The following is a 25,340-nucleotide window of genomic DNA, read 5'->3' as shown; positions in this document are numbered from 1 at the left end:
GCACGCGCGCACATTACCTACTTCGCGAGTCCCCGCGGTTTCGTAGCTACAGAAATGCTTGCCCAAAAACGCGTAAATTAAAAACAAAACAATAATGTAACTTTTGCAGCAAAAATGTAACATTTCAGGAAACGAAATGTAACTTACGACTCAAGGGCCCTGGCAACACTGGACTGCTGTCTCTTATAGAAATTGCGTTGTCCACAGTGTTGCTAGAAGGTTACATTTCTTACATTTTTCGTTACTTTTGACTCCCTCGCGTAACATGTAAGTAATTTTTATATTTAAGGCAATTTTCGTAACTTTTGAGAACAACGATATTTGTAATACAACTTTTTTATTGTTAACAGTTTACGAACGCATTTCTATTCAACGCACCTAATACTGGCGGGTCTAAAAATTATTTACCCAAAAACGCGTAAATTGAAAAAAAAAAAAACAATAATGTAACTTTTGCAGCAAAAATGTAACATTTCAGGAAACGAAACGTAACTTACGACTCAAGGGCCCTGGCAACACTGGTTGTCCATTCGTGGACATCACTATCAGGTTAACAAAAGCAGGACAAAGTAGGTTTCCGTTCATTTTTTTATCTTATTTATTTTTCAAAACATTTATTTATTTCAATCTATTTCTTGGAAATGTGCATGTATAATTATTTTCAATTTGTGTAATTGTGTAATTTATGAAACAATTTTTAACAGTGAACACAATGGCGTCTGATGATAACTGGAGGACGCAGGGATTCCGCCAGAGTGTGGTTTCCAAAATGTAAGTCGTTTACATCCTTCCAATTAACAACATTCTAATGGCAAAACACTAAGAAAACAGGGTGCCTTAAGCCAAATATAAAGATACCTTTGAATTTTGGGCAGTTTCAACAACTTTCATATCTTGAGTTTTAAGTAATAGGTCTATTTCTCAACTAAAGTCTCTATTACTTTGAAGGCACACTCGTTCTATCATATTAGAAGTCTTTATGAATGTTACCGTAAACCCTTCTTATAATATTTTTTGAACATTACAATCCAACTATTCCTCATTTCCAGAGAGGAGGTGATCCAGCGTTCAGGCATGCATGTGGCGCGGAACAGCAGCGAGATGGAGAACCACGTCTTCACTAAGGCCAAGACCAGGGAGGAGTACATGAACATGGTCGCCAAGCTCATCCTGCATGTTAGAGAAATGTGTAAGTCCTTTGCTAGGTAACAGTTGACTGGACCACAATTGTATAGTGAAATCACTTTCCATGGTATAAGAAATACAGCTTAATTCCTGGGGGCATAAGTATTTTAATACTGGTGTTGTGCATAATGATTTCTTATATTTATGTGAATATTAGACATTGAATTGATTAAATGAATCATATAATTTTCTCCCAACATTTCGAAGATCGCAGCCTTGATGCTCACAAGGCAGATTGAAGATTATAAAAAAAAAATTGTTTCATGTGGTAGTCAGTATATTTCTATAGAAGGACTACTTGTTGAGACTAGTATATTGCTGTCTTGTACATAAAATGGCAAGAAGTGACAGCTTTAGCAAGCTGCCTCACTTTATTGCATCACATATTGTATGTTTTCCAAATGCATCTATGATTCATGTGTCCAAAATTATATATTTTCACAGCACAACCAAAACAGAACCAAGGTGCACCACAAATGCAAGGGCCAAATCAAAATCAACCAGGACCTAGTAACCAGGTGCAGAGCCAACCAGGGCCTTCATCACAGGGGCCTAGCAGTCAGGCCGGGCTTGCCCCTGATCCAATAAATGCACTACAGACCCTAGCCTCACAGGGGTCTAGGAACCAAATGATGAGTATGGGACCACAAGGCCAAATGCAGCAGCAAAGCGTCATGGCTGGTCAAATGGGAGGCATGCAAAGCCAAATGGGACAGCAGGGTCCAATCGTCTCCCAAGGTCCTCAAGCACAGACAGCAACAAACCTACTCCAGACTTTGAACCAAAGGCCACAAATGAATATGCAGATGCAGAATAAACTTGGTGGTGGTATGGGCATGGTGGGCAATCAAGGGCAGATGGGTGGTAACATGGGTATGGGGACAATGGGCAACCCCATGGGGAGTCAATTGCAGAACCAACTTGCAGGACCTGGCATGCAAGGCCAGATGATGCCAAACATGTCCATGCCAAATACCATGACAGTTCCAATGAGTGGAGCCACCACCATGGTGGGTCAAATGCCTTGCAATCAAGTGGGGATGGGCGGTCAAATGGCTCCTAATAATATGCAGGGGCAAATGCCCGGACAAATGGGTAAGTAATAAGTAATTAATGTTTTATTAAAACACATTCAGTAAAAATACAAAATCTATCCTCAAACATGGCCATATCAAGAAGGTGGCCTGCCACTGCAGAAGCCTCATTTGCTACTGAGAAGATTTAGGCCTATTAGTCCACCATGCTGGCCTAGTGCGGATTGGTAGACTTCACACACCATTGAAATTCGTATAGAGAACTTCTCAGGTACGCAGGTTTCCTCACAATGTTTTCCTTCACTGTTAAAGCAAGTGATAATTCACAAAGAATACACATATATTTTTTAGAATAGTCAGAGGTGTGTGCCTTTGGGATTTGAACCTGCAGACATTCATTTTGGCAGTCCGTTCCACAACCAACTAGGCTACCGACGCTTCTTGGATCAAATACATTGTAACTAATAAAGTATTGTTTCCAGTGGGCGGCATGGGCAATAACCAGATAGCACTGAACATGCTGCACATGCAGGGCCGTGTACAGAACAAGCAGGAGGTGGGCGGCATGCTGGGCGCTGGATACCCGCCGACGCGTGCGCCGCCGCCCAACCAGTTCCTGCGCCAGAGCCCTTCGCCCTCCGCTCCATCGCCGAATATGGGCGGGCCCAGTCCCGTGTCTATGGGTAGGTTATTTATTTATCTTTATTTATAAAACCTTGATTGACTATAATAGTTCTAAATCACAAAATGTCTTTATGCAGGATAAGGCGTCCCTTGTGTAGATTTTTTTAAACTGTTTTATTAATTACTCTATTACGCAGCTGTAATGGGCGGAACAATGCCTTCACCGATGGGTCTCGGTGGGATGCCGGGTTGCGGCGGGGTGGGAAGTCCTTCGCCATCCACACCCTCACATCTCGCGCACCACGTCACACCACAGCAGAGGTGAGTACAATTGATATTAGAATAATACATGATTTGGAAACGTTGGTCGTACAGCCTCGTTTATGGACATACTCATTTTAAAATTTCGTACGAGCGCAAACGTAATTACCGGCCGGTTATGTTCAACGTAAATGACGCTTACATTCGATATTGTACGCGTATTTACGAGTTCACAGGTGTATATATACTAGCTTGCACATGTATGTACACCCTTGCTCATTCGAGCTAAAAGGCTATACCTAGTTTTTATTTCAATGTCTAACATTCGCGTAAACATAAGAGATCATTAGACTATACCTACCCTAATCATCGTATTCACTCAGCAGAGGAGTAGGCATGGGCATGGTCGCGTCCCCATCTTCCTCGCTCAACACTCCGGTGGGGGCGGGGGTCGCGTCCCCCAGCGGCGAGGAGGCGGCCTACAGGGAGAAGGTCCGGCAGCTGTCCAAATACATCGAGCCTCTGCGCAGGATGGTGCATCGGATGGTCAGCGAAGGGGAGAGTGAGTACACTGACAATTGCTAAGCCTTATTTGTGCCCACCTCTGATAGAGTGTCTTGGTGGCGTAGTTGTTCTTCATGCGCAGTACGACAACGCTCTGAGGTCTAGGGTTAGAATCCCGGGTCGGGCAGTGATATTTAGATTTTCCTGCTCAGTATCAGCCCGCAGTCTGGAATTTGTGCCTGATATGGCGATAGACTCGCCCCCTATCACATCATGGGACGAAACACACTTGGCGAAAAGTGGGTGTCCTGGTTGCGCCTCTGCATACCCTTTCGGGGATAAATGCGTGATGTTGTGTGTGTGTGTGTCTGATAGAGAGGTGTGATGTTATGTTATACGCATATTGATTTTAGTATACCTATATTCGGTCCGGCATGAAGTTTTCCTTATGAAATTTTTATGCGAGAGAAGCCACTAGCCTATCTTGGTACTTATTTATATCGTCATTTTTTATAGCTATGTGTAATATATGTTATGTTATAGCGTGGCCTTAATTAAATATCAAGACAAAATGTGGAATCAATAAAAATCTTTTTAGATTAAATGGTATTTATCTAGTTGTTCAATTTGTTAACTTATCAAACATCTTATCATCACATAATATGAAAAACTGCTAGTTTAAACTGAATTATTTTACTCCGAAAGCTATCCATTCTTTGGCAAAGCTTATGTTCTTTTGCTTTTAAATTTTAAACTGGCTCCAAAAAAGGGAGACAATCAATTCAATGTGTACTTCTATTTTATGATTGATACCACAAAAGTCACATATTTATTAACCATTTTATTTCTTTTTATTTGAAAGAATATACTTCTAAATTGGTTCCAATTTGGTTTTAAAACTTAATAAACTAGAATAATTATGTCGCCCAAGAAAACAAAATCGCGAATTTAACTTTCTTGTGTCGTTTTTAGTTATGTTTTTGCCTTGGGTTTGGTAGAGTGTACTTCTTACAGATTTATACAAACAGCATAACGCCTTTTCCCCTATTCAGGGGAAGGCAGAGGCGTAACACCTCAGCGTGATTCTCCTACTACATGCGTAACACAACTACAATATCCAGAGAGTATATTTCTTACAAACACAGGATAAAGAGAAACAACAAACAAAAATAACATAACCCATATACTTGTTAACAATTTTGCAATCTGTGACTAATTAAAATGGCTAGTTAAGGTAGATAAATACATGAACAAATATACGAAAACAATGTTTAATTTTAATCATCCACTGCTCCACTCCAACATTGGTATTTACATTATAGGTAATTTAAATATTTTTTTAGTTTTTGTTGTGTTGCAATTTATTGTTTAAAGTAATAAAAAGCGCCGATAATAATATTTGAAGATAATTGTGAACTCACAGTTTATCGAATAATTAATTTTACTCATATAAAATTTGTGTCAGTTTTGTCTTCTCGAAAAACTGCAATATGTATCCGTCGTTTCCATTTTTCGAAACTCAGGCCACTATTGTGGGCCTACCACTAAAGTAATCCTGCCATTAGCTATCCAAACTTTGCCTTTCCGTTAAGTAGACACCACCCTCTCTTGTTTTAATTTCTTGAACCGCACGTTTATGAAAGAAGTCGCGGGGCAGTCTAGTATTTCAATACGTTTGGATAATCACATGTCTAGGTATGGGAATACCGTAATGCCCGTATCAGTGCAATTATTTTTAAACTTTATGACCACAATTAATTTATTATCGATGTGAACCGTGAACTTTGTAAGTGAAAACCCGAGTATTATTTTGATATTGTTGCTAGTTATATAGAAATTATATTATGCTTGGATGCACTAATGTAGGAGCAGAAAGGCGTTTAAACTAGCGAAACTAACATGTTAATAAAGTGTTATTTGAAATATTTGGAATGTAAGATTCACAGAATACAAATGATGGGATAGGGCAGGGATCGCGAACCTATGTTTTGTTTAAAACTGCGTCGATAAGAACGCATCGCCAACGATTTTGCGTTGCGTCTCGGCCTGCCTAGTGTATACGATCCATTATAAGTAACTTAACAGGCACATCACTAGCTGATATTAACTTATCGACACTATATAAACGAATATCGCTTGTTCACGCGATCATTCCAAGAGAAGATGCGTTATTACATCATCGCGCTAGTAGTGCTCAGCGTGGCTGCCTACGTCCAGCTAAGGCCGTCATGTTCCACCTGCAACCGCTCCAACATCCTCGACACAGCCATAGCGAAGATGGTCGCCATCGACACCGAGATCTACACTGTCCTTAAGCTGTTCAAGACATACGTACCGAAAGAGAAAGTCGGCAAAGACAGTTACAAATTGGAATACTATTTACCTCAGTTTTCGGGCAACTTTGAAGTAAGGATTAAACATCGATTGCTTGGTGTTATTGGACATGATCCGAAGGTGAACGAGTGTGACTACACTTACGTTGATATGAGGATATTGCCGGACTTTGTGGATACTCATGAGGGCGTGTGGCAGTTCTCCGGCGGTCACTTGACTATTGAGTGGCCTTACGCGTACAATTTGGAAGAGTCGGAGGGCGGATGCAGCTCTTCTATTGACGATACGCTTATTATCCTTAGAAGAGTGTATTAGTGTTATAATTTGATTTATGTAGTGTGGAATAAAATATGTTGGTATGTTGTTTTATTACTTTCACTATTTTGTCTTTAAGACGTTTTTTCTTTGAAGTACACTTTTAGTCAGACCGGCATAGTTTATGCAAGTTGGTCAATAATTAAGAACATTGATTATTGTTCAGAAATTTGTTACCGGTGATAGAAATAAATTGAGCTACTTTGTTTGTCACCGTTTGCTTTGCTACGGAATTGTAAAATTGATTACTATTGTCTACTTTTAAAGAGTTGTTATTATGGTCTGAATATTGATTTTTTAACTCTTTCTGATATATAATGTGTGGAAGAACTTACACAAGTGGCTATTTATTACCTAATTTGATAACCCGAGACGTACCGTTTCAGTTTAATTTTGCAATATGTCCCGTAGGCTATTAAAATATGCCAACAATATTGTTGGACTTTTCACAACACTAAGGGATCGTTTAATAACTTCTGAGTAAATGCTACTCGTGACATAAATATATAAGTCGACCGAATACAAAAGTCACTGACATCTATACTCCAAAACAAAATGAGTACTATCTACATTGGCTGTTTAATACGATAACCGTAAAATAAATTTATATTGTAACTTGTGAAATAGGATGACTTCTTGTGTTTACGCGAATGTTAGATATTGTAACTATTTTTCCGAATTTTATCGCGGTTTTTTATATTATAATTTTCCCTGACGTTTCGAAGACTTCGCAGCTTTTATAGTCACGGGAGGGACCGACGTGTTGGGCATCAAAAAAATAGTTACAATATCTGCCTGCATTTTATGATTATGCAAGATTTATAATTAATGTTTTTTCATAAAAAAAAATTCAGTCCTCCCTCGTGACCATGAAGGCTGCAGTCTTCGAAACGTGGGGAAAAAATTATAATATAAAAAATCGGATAAAATCCGGAAAAATTGTTTTGTGAAAAAAGTCTATGGGACCAATCTGAAGGTATACTCATTCGAATAAAAAAAGGAATTTTCCAAATCGGTTCATAAATGAGCGAGTTCTGAGGTAACAAATATACAAAAAAAACATTCACGTCGAATTGATAACCTCCCCCTTTTTTAGAAGTCGGTTAGAAAGAACGTAAATAATCGACTAGTCGATTTGTTAAAATGTATACTAGTAGAGGTTTGTAATCGTAATAAATTTCACAGATGTGGAAAAGTTGACGAAAATGAAAAACTTGCTCGACATTCTGTCGAACCCGAACAAACGGATCACGCTGGAGACCCTCATCAAGTGCGAGGTGGTGCTGGAGAAGTTGGACTTCAAGCGGAGCGAAGGCGTCGTCGTCGGACTGCCGGGAACTGGCAAGGTGAATAGAAATCTTCAAAATATTATAGTTGTAGAGGCCCGTGCTCAGCAGTGAAACAGTACATTTTACATCTTATTATTATTACTTACTATTGTAATACATGTGGCAGTTTGTAAAAATGTATGAATGTTTGTTAGAAGTAAACTCGCAAACCGCTGAACGATGTAATTTAAAAACACGTTAAGACGATGCCCTGGATTACCATATAGGTCACTTTATCCCGATAATTTAGTCCTGGAGTAAATACTTAAATTTTATAAATAGATGCCGCTGGTGTTGTACAGGTAGCGCTATTGATACTTACAGTAATTTAAGGACTTTTGTAGTGAAATAGACTTTTCACGCCGACGAAGCCGCGAGCAATAACTAGTATAATATAAAGCCCGGTTGTATTATTCATTTCGTCATATCATCATTGAATAATGACACGTGAGGAAATGAAGATGATATGATGTCTCTGCTTTTTTATAACTGTTTCGTTTATGGTATAAAATGAATAATATTACGTATAACCTAAACCCACTTGTGTTGTTTGTTTTTAAAAAATGTTGATATTGTATTTATCCCACTTTGGGAACTGAGAATGGATCTTGCCTATTAATGTATAGCCGGCAAGTCACTCACCGTTAAGGTTATCAGATAAATAATAAGTAATAAAATAAATTAAAATTTATAAATACTTGATCCTTAATAAGTATGGAGGTATAGTTTATTTTTTTACTATAATATAAATATTCAACTATTTCTTATTTTATATTTAAATTATTTACATTTTACTAGAGAAGTCTATTTATACGCGTATGTACAGCGTGTCCTAATTCGTGTTAAATGCACCCGTCTTCAATTTGTCCCGGTAAGGAAAGTAAGAAAGAATTGGATAAAACACTTTACCATCGATCTGCCCCGGACACAGAATGAAAGGCAAATCGATTCTCTGTGTAATGGTAAGTTTATCTTAAGACTTGTCCGTGTTGTACGTTATACAATGTATATTATGTATGGTACAGATGAGGCACGAGTCGTGAGCACACACGTGATTGGTCGATTCAAAGCGCCGATGTTTCGCGCGATTGGTTCCTCAGTTGATGCTCGTTGTCTATTGGCTGACATGTGTCATGCGGTTATATTTTCGTCCAATCTGTGCTGCCTTCTCGCACCCACCAATGTTCATCTGTGCTCACGACTTATGCCGTTTATAGTAGTAGTGGTAGATATTTCAGTCCCTGTTTATATCAACTTTTGTTGCTTTATTTACAGCTGTACTCCTTCCATTTTAACCTTATTACCGCTTGATTTGTTTTTATTTGTGTTTCAGAAACGAAGACGAATTAAATATCCCGCATAAAGAGATGACAGAAAATGGCATCAAATGTCTCGATATGTAAAATTATACGTGGCGTTTGTGCAGCCGAGAATTCTATACGCTACGAGGAAATAACTCATTGTTTTATTTAGCCCGACCAGAAAAGCTTTGCTGGTGGAATATATTTTGTATCCGCCCTGATAGCGACCACCGTACACAAGGTGTTAAAACTCGCCACAGTGGCCCACATAAGTGTGTCGCGTTCCGGGATCAGCCTGTGTATATTCGATTTCAACAGGCCGGCATAATTGTGTCGACTGTCGAGGGGTAATCATCTCTCGTCAGTCGACAATCTATTGGACCCCACTCCACTTAACATCAGGTGTAGTGAGTTAATTTTGCCTTACCCGCATAAAATAAAGAAAATTTCTTTTGATACTGTTTGTTGCCTTTGAAACGAAATACAAAAAGTGACGCACCCAAAGTCAGTATTTTATTTTTCTGGTCAGGCTATAATAGTTTTATTTAAGTATTTTATGTGATATCACTTTCATTCACAGCGATTGCAATGAAAGTACTATTTTTGTGATTTTAAGTGATAAATTTCCGTCTATTGTATAAATATGAAATAGATGCTTAATTATACGAAATACTCCTAAGTTAAATGTTGGGGATAATTTTTTACAGTTTTTTTTATTGTAATGTAATTTAATTTTTGTAGAAATAAAAATTACTAACATATATCTAGTTATACATAGTCTTTCAGTAAATGTTTATATAATTTTTTACAAAGGATTTTCCTTAGGAAATAATAAATATTATTTAATAATATGGCTGTTATTATTTACTCCTGATTATTTTCGCTCGCGTGTAAACCCTTCCCTACTACAAAAGTCCCTAAAACATTGACACTAGCACCATCAAATTAAAGAACTACTTAATGCTTGACATGTTAGCCGGCTAACATGACAGTTACATGATATTACGCGTGTCACGGAAATATAACCTTATTATTTATTACATAATAAGGTTATTTTTCCGCGACACGCGTAATGTCATGCAGCTGTCATGTTAGCCGGCTAACATTGCAATCATTCCGACGGCAAATGGGTTAAAGACATCCATTATTTCTCATGAGAGCATATAACCGAGATAAAAATGAGTATACGTTAATCCAGGGCATGGTCTACTCTTGTGCCAAATTATATCCAATCCGTTATTTGTTTACATACAAACATTTTTACAAATTTTCGCATTTATAATATTAGTAAGTAAGATAAGATTAAGTATGTATTCTAAATGTATTAACGATTTTTATTAAAATTATTTGGCACATAATTTTACTTATTCAATTTATATTAGACTGAGTACTTAATATAATTTTATTTATCAAGATGCCAAATTGACTTGCTAATACATAAAAATGATATAATCATTACTTTGTGATCAGGATATGGTGAGAAAAAAAATTCTTATTAAAAGTAAGATTCATCAACTTGGTGGTTAATATTGCAACGGCTAAGTACAATGCTAGTTAGTCAAATGTTTGATACATATAGGTAGAAATAAATGTGTGTTATTGCAGGAGCAAATATTCAACCCGTTGCTAGAGGTGGTGAACAACTGTCTGCAGTCGCCTTTGGCTAACCACACGCTCAAACGCACCTTCGGTTCAACCCTGGACGCTCTCAACGGACCAGAGATCAAGTAACATATATGATATTAGCATTTTAAATCAGAGTGGCAGATCTATTGAAGTTAGATTTGGTTGTATTGTGGAGTCATATAAAATCGCCCAAATTCTTTGCTATTAGAAAATTTAAAATAATGTTTATGAGTTAAGCAAATATAAAAGGTCTTCTTTGTTTTATGAACAGAAATCTGCCGCCACCCCAAAAGATAGCCAAAGTGGAAGAGCCTGAGATGGAAATTCCGGACGTATTGCAGGGTGAAATAGCTAGACTCGACTCTAGGTTTAAGGTAATTTTGACTTTGATTGAATGTGTTTTTTTGTAAAATAATATTTGTTGCGTGATGCAATGTGTTTTGTGGCGCGTCAGGTGTCGCTGGAGCCGATGCAGCTGACGGGCGGGCCGGGCGGGCCGGGCGGGGGCGGCGGCTCGGGCGCCATCTCGCTGACGGCGTCGCTGGACGACGCGCGGCTGCCGTGCGTGCCGGCCGTGCACGTGTCGGTGCCGCGCGGCTACCCCGCGCCCGCGCCCGGCGCCGCGCCCGCGCGCCTGCGCCCGCGCCCGCACCACCACGCCGCCTCCGCCTTCCTGCAGCGCGTCGAGCAGGCCATGGACGCAAGATGCGCCAGGTACACACACACACACGTACGCACGCGCGCGCACACACACACACACACACGCGCACGCACGCACGCACACACGCGCACACGCACAAAAGCTTGCTAATATCAATATTCAATACACATTTAGTTCCGCCCTAACATCGATATCGATAGTTTATCGTGATAAAGGGTATTTGAAATTATAGATACTATTCGGTATCTTTACACATGTTGCACATGACGTAAAATCCATCATGGTAGCTACAAATTCCCTTTGACTTTGATAGATCTAGTGTAATATTTTATTGTGTTTTGTTGTTTACATAATTACAACATTGTGTTGATACATAATTCTCATTTAGTTTTCTTCTACAGATTACCTAAAAACTGTTCGGTGGGCCAGCTGCTGGACGCGTGGGAGATGAGCGTGCGGCAGGCGTGTGCGCCGACGCCGGTGCCGTACCGGCCGTGTCGCGCTTTAGGACTCTAAGATATTTGTGACGAAACTTATTCGTAAATGGTTGAACGTAGGCCGCATATAACGAGGTATGGTCAGCAAGAAAGACATAAAAAAATCTCGATAAATTTGGTTTTTGCGGTGGATATGTTCAGAAAATGTTACACCTTTTTATGTACACAACAATAATTCAAATATATTCAACCGCTGATATTTTTTTCGAGGCGTCTCATCTAACACAATGAAAATGATAAATAGCAGAATTTTACAAAAAAAAACTATATTTTGTTTCATAAGAAACGGTTCAGCTACTTTTGTTGCTGACCGTACTTTTATTGGTTATGAAAAATATATTGTGTCTTTAATTTTAGTTTCGATAGCTATATTTGATTTTTAACGTCCAATGTATGTTATTTATTTGTAAGCATGTCGCAGTTAGATATTTTAATTTTAACAATAGGTGGGTTGATTGTATTATATTTAGTGTCAAGGCGGTTTTTTTACCAACTTATTTATGAGCAATTAAAAATGATACCATTTTATTGAATTTTTATGTGCCTTATGAAACTATATTGACGGTTGATATTGTAATTGACTGAGCGACATTTTATGTGACACGTACGTTTCATACATATTTAAAAACAGGATTTTTTTCTATGTTTTTTTAAAGTAGTTAATTTTTTTTATAAAATGTCGCTTCGGTCAGTTAGCCTTTAACTATCGATATAATTTTGTATTATATCATCACTTCACTGTTTCTCTAGCAACTTATTAGTCTGTTCGAATAATTAATAATTATGTGTAACTCAGTTTTACTGAACACTTGGCGGCTTTAGATTACAATTTATCCAAGAAGCCTATGAAATAAACTAGACATGTTAGACCGGTAATGAGATCAATGAAATTTTCTATTCTATTCGGAAACTTTTCCCTCAAAAAATACACGCATGATTATTTAATTTATTTTAATAATCGATCCCAATCTTAATCTTCAATTCAATCCCGAGAATGAACCAATCTAAACAACTCATTTGTAAGCATGTCAAAAAAAAATTCTGATTGGTCCGTTTTCGCCATGGATAGTAAAAGCGATTGCGATCGATGGTTGAAAACGGCGGATAAACTATCCAGTAATCCCGCTGTCAACAAACATACAAAGCAATACAACTGCCTTTATATTTTACACCTTACCCAATTTTATTTAAATTTTATGTAAAGATGTCAATATTTATGGCCTGAAGTTAGTCATAGGTGGCTCTGTGGTTTAGAGCGAGATTTAGATTAGCAAGAAAACTTAAGAAGTCAACTGCAAACGATTTGTACCGTGTATAGAACCGCAAGCTGATGTCTGCAAATTTTGAAGCTTGCGGGACTTGTGGCGGGTCGTATGTGTAGAGAATTATTGAACTGTTGCCGATAATGTTAGGGATGGGAGTTCTCGCGCAATACATTACTCTAAGAACTTGCTAGTCTGAACTTAGCTTCACGTACTAAAGAGAACTGGTGGCATACAGTCCCCATAAAATGTCTAAATTCAGACCGGTCATAAAGATTGACGTTGTTTGTATAATGTATTGTCTTGAATAAGGGATCCTCGTGGTTTTAAACATTTTAAATACAATGTTGATTTACAGGTGTGATAATAAATCTGTGATAATTTCGATACGAACTGAATTATTAATTAAAGATGTAATAGTGATTAATTTTCTAAATAATTTATAGAAGTCGCATGCGTTTAGATTCAGTCGATGCAAGAATGACCATATAATAACTCATAATATGATCTCTCACATAAAATAATGTGAGAGATCATAATACAAATACATTTTAACTGTAAAATAAATTAAGTCTGATAAAAAAAAATTAACTAACCAGACTTAATTTTTTTATTACCTTTTTTTAGTAATACATTTCTATTAGTATGTGCATTCTTGCGCAGGTTTTTTATCCATTGCCTATATTCATAACAGTTGGTTTTTGTTAGCTAACAAAATTATAGCGACTGGCAATTATCACCACTGACACTTAGAGGTCAATTAGCTATGTCACAAAAAATCATTCCACAAATGAAAAAATGTGGATAACACGATACAAACAGGGGTCCCTTTTGATATATTTTGTTAAGTGAAAGTGAAAGACAGCAATAAATTGTTTAAATAAATGATTAAACCTTTACTATTCTTTTATTACATACATGTTTAACATAAATATACAAAGGTGGGTAGTTTGAAAAATACATTAATGCATTCTGATTTTATTAATACAACTCTTGGACATCAATTTGAGGTTTAATTAGGTTATATTATTTTTATTTTGGCTTTTTTACGGTGTCTGTCCATTAACGTCAAGGCTATAAGATGTATGGTGCTAGTAAATAGAATGGTTACAAATTATGTGATTCTATTGGTTAATAAATTAGCTCAGCCTCGCACCATTTATTTGTTCTGATTTGATTGGTCAGAATATAATGAAACTTTAATGCGAAAACAAGATTTTCCTCAGAATGCAAATATACATGAAAAAAAATTGTAACTACTTATATCTATAGTATATTTAAATCGAAAGCGACTTCAAAAAACGTATTGCTTTCTGTTTTACTAGTCAGAAATCGGTTTGTGTTCAATGAAGTCGACAGGTGCAGCATCACAAGGAGAACTGGTAGAGCGGCGTGTGCGCGTGCGCAGGTGCGTGCGCGGGAGTGTGCGGCGGCGCGCGCGCGCACGCCGAGTGGCGCTGCGTGCTGCCGCAGCACGACCAGTGCCGCGTGCCCGGCCAGCCCGCGTGCCCGTGACCACAGCCTGCACATTAGCGAGGGTTACTGCACTACTCCGCACAAACTTACTTAACTCGGCTCTTATTAATAGAGCAAATGGTCTCGTGAGACAGATATAATTATTGTAAGTTTTGCAACTAGTGTTAATCTAGTAATCTAATCGTCCACTGCTGGACATAGGCCTCCCCCATTGGGCGCCATAGAAACAGGTTCTGAGCCGCCCTCATCCATCGGACTCCGGCGACCCTCTCCAGATCGTCGGTCGATCTAATGGGAGGCCTGGCTACGCTGCGTCTATTTCTTATAGTATTAAGTTTATTATTTACCCTTGTACCCGCCGGGCATGGTGGCGCCACAGCCGCAGACAGCGTCGCGCCGTCCCCCTGACGAGCAGAACGAGCAGCAGTGGAACTGCCCGCTGTGCGTCTTGCGCACGCGCGCTGCACACGGGAACGGGCTACCCTGCACAAGGAATACCATGTGGGTAGCTTTACTTTTGAACTGTACTTATTTGCAAAGTATCAAAAGCATTATATAACAAATAAAAATACCAGATTTGAATCAAGGAGCTATCAAGAAACAAACGTAAATATCCTTTAACGCTGTGGATATAACGTTATCTAAGTACTGATAGAAACGACTGCTGTAGTTTGATAATAGACTTTAACGAAACGAGAGTAAGAAGCGCGGTGACAAGTCGTGAGGTTCTTGTGATTGGTCAGTTTGATGTTAAACGCGCCGATGTCTCACCCGATTGGTTCCTCGACCAATACGTATTGCTTATTGGCTGATTATGCCATACAGCCACTATACTCCATCCAATTTCCTCGCCCTCAACACTGTTTATGTACTCACAACTTATGCCGTTTACTGTCTGCCTCAATCATGCAACCAAGTATAAGTTCGACTAATACGTGTCGTCTATTGCCTACTACAGGTAATCCATGCAATTCGCACACACACGAGCTCGCCCTCAACATTATTTATGTACATACATACATAACATCACGCATTTATCCCCGAAGGGGTATGCAGAGGCGCAACTAGGGCACCCACTTTTCGCCAAGTATGTTCCGTCCCATGATGTGATAGGGGGCGAGCCTATCGCCATATCGAGCACAAATTCCAGACTCCGGGCTGATACTGAGCAGAAAAACCCAAATATCACTTTGCCCGACCCGGGATTCGAACCCAGGACCTCAGAGCGCTATTGTACCGGACATTCAATACAACTACGCCACCGAGGCAGTCATGTGCTCATAACTAATGCCGTTTACTGTAACCGTGTAAGTATAAGAGTATACCTTGATGGGTTTGTTGTTGAGCGTGACGGCGAGCAGGTACGCGCCGGGCGAGTGCGGCGTGAAGGACACCGTGTAGGTGCCGTCGGCGCGGTCGCACACGCTCGCCGCCGCCGGCCGCGCCGACGAGTCCTGCCGTCTGAAGTACCCCGCCACCTGCTCGCAACATGTATGATATAGATCGCTGGATGTGGGTTTTTCTCGGGCCCTTCTGTAGGATAGAGTAAACGCGTAACGCGGCCGTGTCATGTTATCTTCGAGAAATATGCGTGGAATGGTATTCTGTAAGCCAAATTTCTATAGTCCTAAACATGATGCGTTGTGTTACGTGCTTGTTACGCACTGTTAAAATAACGTGCGGGATAGAGAATAAGGCCCCAGCACGGCTTGAGGCTGACGGTAAAAAAAACTCGGTCTTGTAGTAGCCTTTAATGAAACACTTGTTTACATAGAGACACGCGCTCCAATGTGTATTCCGTGTAGAAGTACCTTGTCGTAGACATTACTCGCGTCTAGAAGTTTTTGTCCATAGACATAACGAGTGGCGTTCGGATACGCCACAATAGCATCACGCTCTTTCCCTTTTCAGGGGTGGGCACAGTTATAAGACACTTACATTTTACCAGCTTTGTTCTATGGGGGACGGGCTTAATGCTATTTATCAAGCACATTTCCAGACTCCGAGCTGATAGTAAGTAGAAAACCCAATATCACTTTGCTCGACCCAGGATTCGAACCCACACAATACAATTACGGCCCGAGAAGTCAGTCGTATAATATCAGCCCTATAATATATATTGCGCACTGTTGGACGCGGGCTTCCTCTAGTACTAAGAGGATTTAGGTCTTAGTCCACCACGATAGCCTAATGCGGATTAGCAGACTTCACAATACACACATAACTTTGGTCAGGAGTGTGCCTTGGATTTTGAACCTGTAGACATTCATCTCGCAAACGGGTCCATTCCGAAATAGGTTGCTGTGAATTTCTTGACACATACTCAGTGCGTATATGAGGCAGTACAGAAAGTTACCTAATGTTGAGTATCATACAGCCATCACGGACTATATGTTAAGTTTCAAATGCATTTCATAAAATTATAGAAAATAATTTTATTTTAATCAATAATAGCATAACAGAAAGTTAATGACAGTGTGGCCGCATCTCGTCTTTTGACAGCATTATCTATGAAGATATCGGTGCCCAACCATGGTCAAGCTGGCTAGTTAAAGATTCTATCCTGCATTCGTTATCACTTACCTGTTCCCCTCCGCACCAGATCCTCTCCCCGCTGCTGTCACGCAGTTCCAATAAAGCTTCATGCTGACAGTCAACTCTCAAGTCTTGGAAACCTGAAAGAAAAAAAGTATATGTCTTAAAATAATGACAAAGAACTGCCAGTGATGAGCATGCAGGTGAAGTCACCTTAAGCAATGTAGTTTCATATACTTCACAGGTTTATGCGATTCAATTCCAGACAAAAGCCAGCAGGAATCGAAACGTTAGTCTATGGTCGCATTATCTCACCGTCAGTGGTTAGCGTGCAAGCGTCGGGGTCGGGCGCGGCGGTGAGCAGGCGGCCGACGAGCGTGTGGTCGTGCGGCGCGGGCGCGGTGGGCGCGAACCGCAGCTCGCAGCGCGGCGCCTCCGCCAGCGCGCGCAGCTCCGACACCGCCTCCAGCCGCCGCAGCACCGGCGCCGACAGCGACAGCAGCTCCTCTGCTTTCGCTTCCGAAAGCAACTGAGTACAAATTAACACTCCGGCTAGACCTCACTAAATACGCACCGTCGAATTACTATAAGTATTGAATATTATTACGACGAATTTTGTAACCCCTTTTGTACTCGGTTAAAGGCACAAGTTGGGATCGTCACAAAATGATCTTTAGTATAAACCTATGGATTAACGAATCAAATCTGACTCGAAGGACCAAAAATCTAAGTTTGAGTTTTGCGTCTTGCTAGAGTCAGTAAGCATTACCTCCTGTGCGAAGCTAACAGCATCTCTAGCTTGCTCAGCACGTCTTTGCAGCTCAGTATTGCTGGACTCGACGCGCTGCCGGTATCGCGCCCGTGCCCGCGCTGCCGCCGCCGCCAGCGTACGCGCGTGCGCCTCCACCGCGCGCCGGTACTGCTCGCGCCACAGCTGAATCTCGGCCTCCACTCGACCGGCTTGAGACTGGAAGACCGAAGATGTATTTATATTATAATATAGTTACATTTACTGCAAATACAGTATACAATAATTTTGAATGTACTTTTTATTTCCACCTGTCTTTATACCACCCTACCTTGGGCCAAGCACTTCTCAAACATTGATCAGATAGGACATGGCTTAGATTTTACTTTCAGCTGAACTTCAATCCCCTTGAAATTAATCAGATGCCGATCAATTCGTGTCAGTAAAATTCTCACAATTTTCGACATAGGATCTGAACCCATCACCGGATTCACAGCCGGCATGCACGGCCTCTTTACAACGAAACCGACATTATCATTTTGTACTACCAGTATCAAAGTACACTCACATCGAGCTCATACGCGTGCATGTTGAGCACGCGCGCGGCGCGCTCGACGTGCTCGGGCACGTGCGCGGCGCGCTCGCACGCGTCCCGCAGCAGCCGCGCGCGCTCCCCCGCCGCGCGCACCGCGCTCGACAGCGCGTGGCCCGAGTGCGATATCACGCAGCAGTCGCGGCACACCACCTGGACAACACGCTTCGGTACAGATCACTGAGGAATAGGAAACCTTAAGCACCACAGACCCTTGCTAAGATTCCTTTAGCACAACTAAAATCTTTCAACTTATTTTCTCGCGAAATTATCTGAATCATTATTTAACATCATGTACATGGTCAAGTGTCTACGAATCTAATCTAAGACTTAGGATTCCCAGATAACAGTCTAAGAAACGATTCAACTGTAAACTCTTCGGGAAAGTATTTTTGTTTGAAATTATTGGTCCTTCGAACCTGCTGACACGAAGCACAATACACGCTGAGTTCTGCGCGCGGGTGCTGGCTGCAGAACTTGACGGGCGGCGGCTCGAGTGGCTGCAGCGAATGCCGCGCCGTATTCTTTTGCCTGCCGTGAGCCTCGCCACAAGAAGAACACACGCTCACCAGACACTGCGCGCATTTGCTTTCCGCCTAAAATAGAAAATTATTTAATTGGTTAAACGGTATAAAATAATAGAATTTACACATATATGTGTAGACGAAGTCTACTTAAAGGACACTTACAGACAAATTTTTTTCGTTCTATTATTAGTCAAGTCCACCAGTAACTTTATTGCAAAAATATGGCACATAAGACACCTCTATTATTTTATTATGTCTATAGATTGTAGGTACGTCTCTAGTTAAAAAATGTGTGCATCAACGCTTATATCTTAACCGTGGCCGCAAACATCCCAAATTCTTTGTTCCCATTATAGACATTTGAACACAACAATCCCTAAAGCAAAACGTTAAATGTTCCATCACGTGGAACAGCCATTTGTAGCATACAACACGCTCCACTTGAAGTCCACGTGTTCTCGAAATAATTCACAACCATTTGTTACCGGCAGACGCGCGTTACGGTGATTATTTTCAGTATAATTAAGTTCTTCTGGGTCAAGGGTCGCATCCGTATCGGGAAAAGCGCATTGCCATCTCAACGGCAGCACTTAGGTATAATGCAGAGTGGAGTAAGCTCACAAATCAGTACCCATCCCTTACGAAGTCCAGAAAAACCAACTGGCATAATGAATCTCTCCTAGCCGAATTTCGTCTACTACAGCTAATTTTAACGGAGATCAACCAGTCAGTCAGGTACACAGGAGATATTATAGTGCACAAGTGTGTGTGCAATACACAGGTGCACTGTCTGTTCCTTCACTCTCATAGTCCGGTGAGACGGCAATTCGCCATGACCGGAGAGAGATCAGGCGCAGGATCGGCTATACATGCTTTCAAAGGCACATGAATATCACTGTCATCGACGCCGAGCTATATATACCTTAAGTAATTTTTAAGATGGACAAATCCGACCTGGTATTTGAAACCCAACACCTCAGCGCGGTAGCCCTACTCGTACAGCACGTGCATTACAACTACGCCATCAAGGCAGTCAAAATATAGTGCCAGTTTTAGCATAGCGCCCTGGACCGTTATTTGACACGTCTTTTTCAGCGACCCGTATTCGGTTACAATTATATTTCCATTTAAATATACTACTTTAGAAATTATCCGATTTAAAATTTAATCTGTGTAATGGAATTTTTGAGGCCACTATCTTAGGGTCTTGACGTTCGCGGCATATATTTCATAATCTTACCCTATTATCGCTGTTGCAAAGATCGCATAGGACCCGCAGGCTGTCGTCTTGCGCGGCGGCCATTTTCCTTAATAACACGTAGTTCAGAGGGAGAGCTGATATCCCTCCGAGCGGTAAGGGTGTCTCGTAGTTGCATGTCGGGCAGACGAGAAATTGCACACTTTTGCCTGATATCTGGAAATTAAAAATTATCAACAGCCTGGTAAAGTTAGAAGTTGAAGTCATCTCCAAATTTAACTTTCGAAATTTATCTATCTGTCTTTAAAAGTCGAGTCCCGTAATCTAAAGTATGTTTGTGTAGGTATAAGAAGCTTGTTTATTTCTGACGCCAAGTAACAGTATGCAATCACAGATGAATGACATTTTGAAGAACAGAATGAAACGGATTATATAATGACTCAGGATAAGCGCTCGTTATGCAATGCAGTTTCTTGCAGTAGGTCATTTTTTAACTAGAATGATGTCAGTATGCTACTAAATTTTATATAATCTTCTGTCATTTGCTTTAAAAATTAATTTACTTACTTATATAACAAAATATTCTCTATAATTAAAACTTAGTAAATATGTTTCCATTTGACTTACTCTTCTAGTAAAGATGCCATATTTCTGAGGTTTTTGCTCCAAACTGCCTTCGGAGCCGGAATGTCGGAGGTCGCTCTCGTAGCCGGACCCCGCGGAACCCGCGCCGGACCCGGACCTCGAGTCACTTGCCTCTAACTGAATGGAACCTGTAATATTTGTAAAACGTAAGTAGAGATCGATGGACTACTGTCGATGCTATGAGGCCGGAAAACAACTGGAGCCCACATCAAACCAATTGAAATATCCCTCAAGTTCTAGCAAGTGGCGTGGTTATATTGCAATATGACTACCATGTCTCGGGTTTGAACTCCGTGCCGAGCAGTAGAAACAATGCTCAGTATCAGCCAAAGTCAGGAATTTGTACCCGATGATGACCCGATATGATGATACCCCCTGTCTCAACATCAACATGCAACGGAATTGGTAAAAATGTCGAAATGTGGGCGCACTAGTTGGGCGTCTTGGTAGAGGGGGTGGTACCCCCCTTTTCTTTTTGTCGCTGGAATATGTTATCACCGCAACAACTTAGGTGTGCATGGAACGGTTATGTTGATTTCACCGACGGTCCAATGTCGACCCTCGGGAGTATAGCATTATTTGAGCAATCCTTGAACCTAATACCCAAGTGTATGTAGTTACATTGTACACCCTTCACCGCCAAGTAACCAAAACCCGCGGTGATCTTTATCGGCGCATACAAGACGGTTCCTACGTGGTCTCAACGAAGCCCCAATTTAATATACTTGGAAACTGAAATATCCTATTTTTCTAGACTTCCAAATTTATATGGGACGAATAAATATGAATCCTTTAGTCCTTGAATAAAACCAAATGACAGATTGCGGCGAAATAAGTTAGTTCGTAGCAACAATCCCACTACATAACGAAAACACGACGCGAATTTATTTTCGTTTGGGCGGAAGAGTCGCCCAGTTCTATCCGACGTGAAAACTTGACCTTCGGAGTTATGAATCATGTTACTAATATTATTTAAGTGTTTATGAGTTGTAACGCTGGCTTTTACCATCATTTTGCTTTTAATGTAGCGCTGCGCATTACTAGCGCTGGCGGGTTTTAATGAGAGATAATGCCGATGTACAATCAAATCAATTTCTGGGTACATTAGTCTCCTTGAAGAGAAATTTGTTATTTTTTCGGTGATCTAAATGACCGCAACAAGCTCAACAAATAGGTACTGCATGTCGTTTTGAGTGATATATTGGATGATGAGCGCAGTACCTGTATAGTATGGAGCAGACTGCAGAACCTATTTATTAGTCACTAGTGATTGCTCGCGGCTTGGCCCGCATGATATATTTTCCCGGGACAAAAGTAGTCTATAGAAGGAGTAATGTTGCTTCCTATTCGTGAAATTTATCAAAGTCGGTTTAATAGTTCTTGAGATAAGCGCGTTCAAACATACTCTTCAGCTTTTTGTATGGCACTGCGGCTTCTATGAAGTCTTGATGCTATAAGCCGAATGACTTACTCGTATCGTCATTCAGCTATGTAAATAAAATGTTGGAAATAAAGTATTAATCTGGAAAATCTCCTAATAAATATGTTTCTATGATTTTCCAACTAGAGAGCAATTTTATTATTTATTTCGTAAAATTAAACAGAAAGTATCCACTACACTAATCAAAACAATGTACACAGAGATGTTCCATTTTTGAAACTATCAAAAGAATATTTCATTCTTCGTTCCTTTTCACTCAATAAAATTAATAAACCAAACATCAACTTCAAAGAAATTAAACCAGACCGCAGAGTATATATTTCAAAACGAATAAAAATGTGTATAATAACAGTGATTGTTTATTTCGTATCTGTTTTATGTTGCGATTGTTATGGTTACGGTGTAGTAACGTGAATAAAAAGCGCTTGGCGGAAATATTGAAGGCTCTGACTCATATTGTTAGTGATAGGCATCTTCCATATTAGTGCGCAGTTATACACAGTGACAGTTTTTCATACAGCCAACATGTTCCATTTTTTAAATCTTTATATTTGCAAGGCTTCAATCTTGAGGGATTAGGACTTACATAATTTAAAATTCTAACTAGGAACGATTTAAAAATTGCATCACTAGCGCTCTAAATATCTTCTCTTCTTAATTTCAAACCCATATCATTTGCTTGTGCAGTGAATTAGTGTTTTGTCGGTAATTTAAGTACATTTTCGACTTTCGTAATATCATGACTAGTATGTAAACAGAAAACTATAAACGGAAACCTATCATCATCTGTCAATCTGAACAAACTCAATCGAGCAGATGTTCTGAAAGATTTGATTCCACGACGATCATTAGAGTTGACCGTACGTCAGCCGCGCCGGGGTGGCTCGTTATTTATATCCAACACATTAGACGGTTCCGGTGTTTTACTTCGCATTATTAACTGTGATGCGTTTGTTTGGGCTGTTTGTTAGCCTTTCAAGTATGTACTCTTATCACCAATGATGGACATAATAAGTTCATATCTTTTGTCATTATGAGGAAACCAAACTTGAAGATGAAAAATGAAGTTGTACCTACTTGCGCAATAGAGACGTTATTGACTTGGTTTTATCGTACTTAAAATCCTCCAGACCTAAACAAACACCCTAATCGATAACATACGGCTTTGGCATTTAACTCTAACCGGCATTGAGCCAGCATGACAGTTTAAGGAAGTATGTTCCCAACTTCAAACTATTAGATATAAATTGCTAGACTTCTATATTTTTTAAAGCTTCTATGTTTCTAAATAACTAATCTGCTTATTTTTAAATTAAGCTGGTATTTACTAATCTGCCTGTGATTTCTTATTGGTTGCGTATGTAAAACGACAAGTATGAAATATAACAAACCAATATCAATTTCAATTAAATTGAACGATACAAACTGTATCCATTATCGTGTTATATGTAGGTCACAGTCGCGATGATCTGTTGTAAGGCTTCCACTTGGCTTCTTCATCTATCGAGGTTATTTTAAAACATTGGGCTTGTCTTTGGATAGGCTTTGTAGACACAAGTAACTAGGTATATGATATATCACTTATTTTGAAAATGTTACTGAAAGCTGAAACGGAAATGGTCTAGCTTTAATTTGTATTCTCTTGGCAAAATCATTATGGGAATTAAAAAATAAAACTCATGTAGTTTAAGGCTGACCATAAATGTAAGATGACCAGTCTTCCCTCCTGTGTTAAAATAAGTCGACAAATTCTGGAGTTTCTGATCACGTAAATAAGGCAAATCTTAAATTTCGAAATGTGCCAGTGCCAAAACTGCCTCTCAATGCATGCTTTGCAATCGCATTTTCAGTTATGTTGCTACAGTATTTAGGGACAGATACATAGCTCCTACCATCAGGTGAACTCATTTGCCTTATTTAAGATAAACACCACCCAAAGCATCTCGAACTAGTTTAAATAATAATAAAACGAGTGTGACCACCCTCTCAAAGTTTCTACCAAAAACCTATTATCTGGTAAAAGCTAAGAAAACAGACAAAGCCGCAGACGTAAGACTATAAACGTTTATAGCGCAGATGTGAGGTACTTAGTAGGCCAATGTAGTAAAATTTAACGTCGAATTGAAAACCATTTTATAGAGCCCACTTTATAACAGTTTCTGATAATCTCTGTATGTATCAGAGAGGTCATTCAACACTGGGTATTGCACAAACGATCTGTTGTTTTCAGTAAGAGTGCATTTAATGGATTGAGTAAAGTATTGATAAAGTGTGGTTATTGAGACGTTATGGCTGCGGTGAAGCCAGTTTTGGATGGAGTGTAGATTTGACTGGGCTACCATTGTCTCAGAGATTGCTTAAATTGTTTCTTTGTCACATTTTATGTGCGCAGCCATTTCACCTGAGTGTTCTGTGAGATTCTGTACAACTCCGGTCGAGCTGGCCCCTTCATGCTGTAAAGTAACGGGCATCTAAGGTAGTCCAGTCTTGTAAAACTACAACTAGATATGTAAAATTTTGTAAACTAAAAGCTAAGTTAAGGATTAAAGGAAAACATTGCATCCCCAATTTCTCTGGCACTCTGGGTGTTCCTGAACGTGGAGGCCCATAGTATCAGTTGTACATGCTAAATATATAAATAACAATAACAGTAAATTACGACCATAATTGTACAGCGAGTAAATAAACAAGGTTATAGAGTGTAGGACATTTGATCCAGAAAAAAAAAAAGATTTTGAGGTCTACTAAATGTATATGGGTTTAAAAATAAAACAATTAAGTTTACAAATTACGAACAACACGCACCTGCATCAACTTCGCTCCACACCTCCGCCTCGCCTTCCTGGTGCATCCCCTGGAGGCATCTCGTACAAAAACTGTGCAGACACGCCAAAAGCCGAGGCTCTACCAGTTCTTTCCTGCATATCCCACAGTTCCATTCTTTCAGGTGGCTTTTTCTCCGGCTTGCTTCGAAGTATGCTGACGTCCTAGGTGCGATCGCCAATGACTGGCTGAGTGGCCTTTGTGCCTTTGCATGCAACGGACTATTACCCGCACTAATCGAGGATGGCTCCAGAGATTTCCTCTTGTCCTGTTTCTTCCTCGAGAAGCTTCCGAAAATATACAGAATACGATCCACTTCCATAATCAAATTTTTTTTTCTGTTTTATCCCAGCATTATTAACCTTATTTTATTATTGCCAGTATTTTTTTATTATTTTGCAGTTTATCAATTCTGTTTTAACT

The 25,340-nt window shown here is 39.8% G+C and overlaps 3 protein-coding genes across 4 annotated transcripts; 2 read left to right on the top strand and 1 right to left on the bottom strand.

Annotated features, from left to right (window-relative positions):
* The first annotated feature begins 477 nt into the window (after positions 1-477).
* Positions 478-13,831, top strand: LOC115445971 (mediator of RNA polymerase II transcription subunit 15). 2 transcript variants are annotated; one of them, XM_030172497.2, is made up of 12 exons: positions 478-569; positions 705-771; positions 1,050-1,189; positions 1,630-2,280; positions 2,702-2,902; positions 3,041-3,164; positions 3,491-3,666; positions 7,443-7,603; positions 10,492-10,613; positions 10,784-10,886; positions 10,967-11,226; positions 11,575-13,831. In XM_030172497.2, coding segments are annotated over exons 1-12 (2,121 nt in total). In that variant the 5' UTR covers positions 478-568; the 3' UTR covers positions 11,690-13,831. The 2 variants fall into 2 exon arrangements, with proteins under 2 accessions (XP_030028357.2, XP_037297704.1); XM_037441807.1 differs by having other exon boundaries at positions 3,488-3,666.
* Positions 5,448-6,301, top strand: LOC115445972. Its single transcript, XM_030172498.2, has one exon. It carries the CDS (start codon positions 5,772-5,774, stop codon positions 6,255-6,257), a length of 486 nt encoding a protein of 161 aa, XP_030028358.1. The 5' UTR covers positions 5,448-5,771; the 3' UTR covers positions 6,258-6,301.
* On the bottom strand, positions 13,819-25,340 carry LOC115445970 (tripartite motif-containing protein 45). The gene is made up of 11 exons (XM_030172496.2): positions 24,900-25,340; positions 20,636-20,781; positions 20,051-20,224; positions 18,703-18,879; positions 18,260-18,436; positions 17,713-17,910; positions 17,259-17,472; positions 16,992-17,083; positions 15,734-15,886; positions 14,756-14,891; positions 13,819-14,454 (listed from the first exon to the last, which is right to left on the bottom strand). Exons 1-11 carry the CDS (start codon positions 25,237-25,239, stop codon positions 14,300-14,302), a joined length of 1,962 nt encoding a protein of 653 aa, XP_030028356.1. The 5' UTR covers positions 25,240-25,340; the 3' UTR covers positions 13,819-14,299.

Source organism: Manduca sexta, chromosome 23, assembly GCF_014839805.1.
Source record: "Manduca sexta isolate Smith_Timp_Sample1 chromosome 23, JHU_Msex_v1.0, whole genome shotgun sequence".
NCBI classification, from domain to species: Eukaryota; Metazoa; Arthropoda; class Insecta; order Lepidoptera; family Sphingidae; genus Manduca; species Manduca sexta.
This window is presented reverse-complemented; position numbering and strand designations above follow the sequence as displayed.

Coding starts and splice junctions, on each gene's coding strand:
- LOC115445971 (XM_037441807.1), top strand. Junction 2,281..2,701: donor GCAAATGCCCGGACAAATGG/GTAAGTAATAAG, acceptor TATTGTTTCCAG/TGGGCGGCATGGGCAATAAC. Junction 11,227..11,574: donor ATGGACGCAAGATGCGCCAG/GTACACACACAC, acceptor TTTCTTCTACAG/ATTACCTAAAAACTGTTCGG.
- LOC115445972 (XM_030172498.2), top strand. CDS start 5,772: ATGCGTTATTACATCATCGCGCTAGTAGTGCTCAGCGTGGCTGCCTAC.
- LOC115445970 (XM_030172496.2), bottom strand. CDS start 25,239: ATGGAAGTGGATCGTATTCTGTATATTTTCGGAAGCTTCTCGAGGAAG. Junction 18,880..20,050: donor TTTGCAACAGCGATAATAGG/GTAAGATTATGA, acceptor TTTCTATTTTAG/GCGGAAAGCAAATGCGCGCA. Junction 14,892..15,733: donor TCAACAACAAACCCATCAAG/GTATACTCTTAT, acceptor TTCCTTGTGCAG/GGTAGCCCGTTCCCGTGTGC.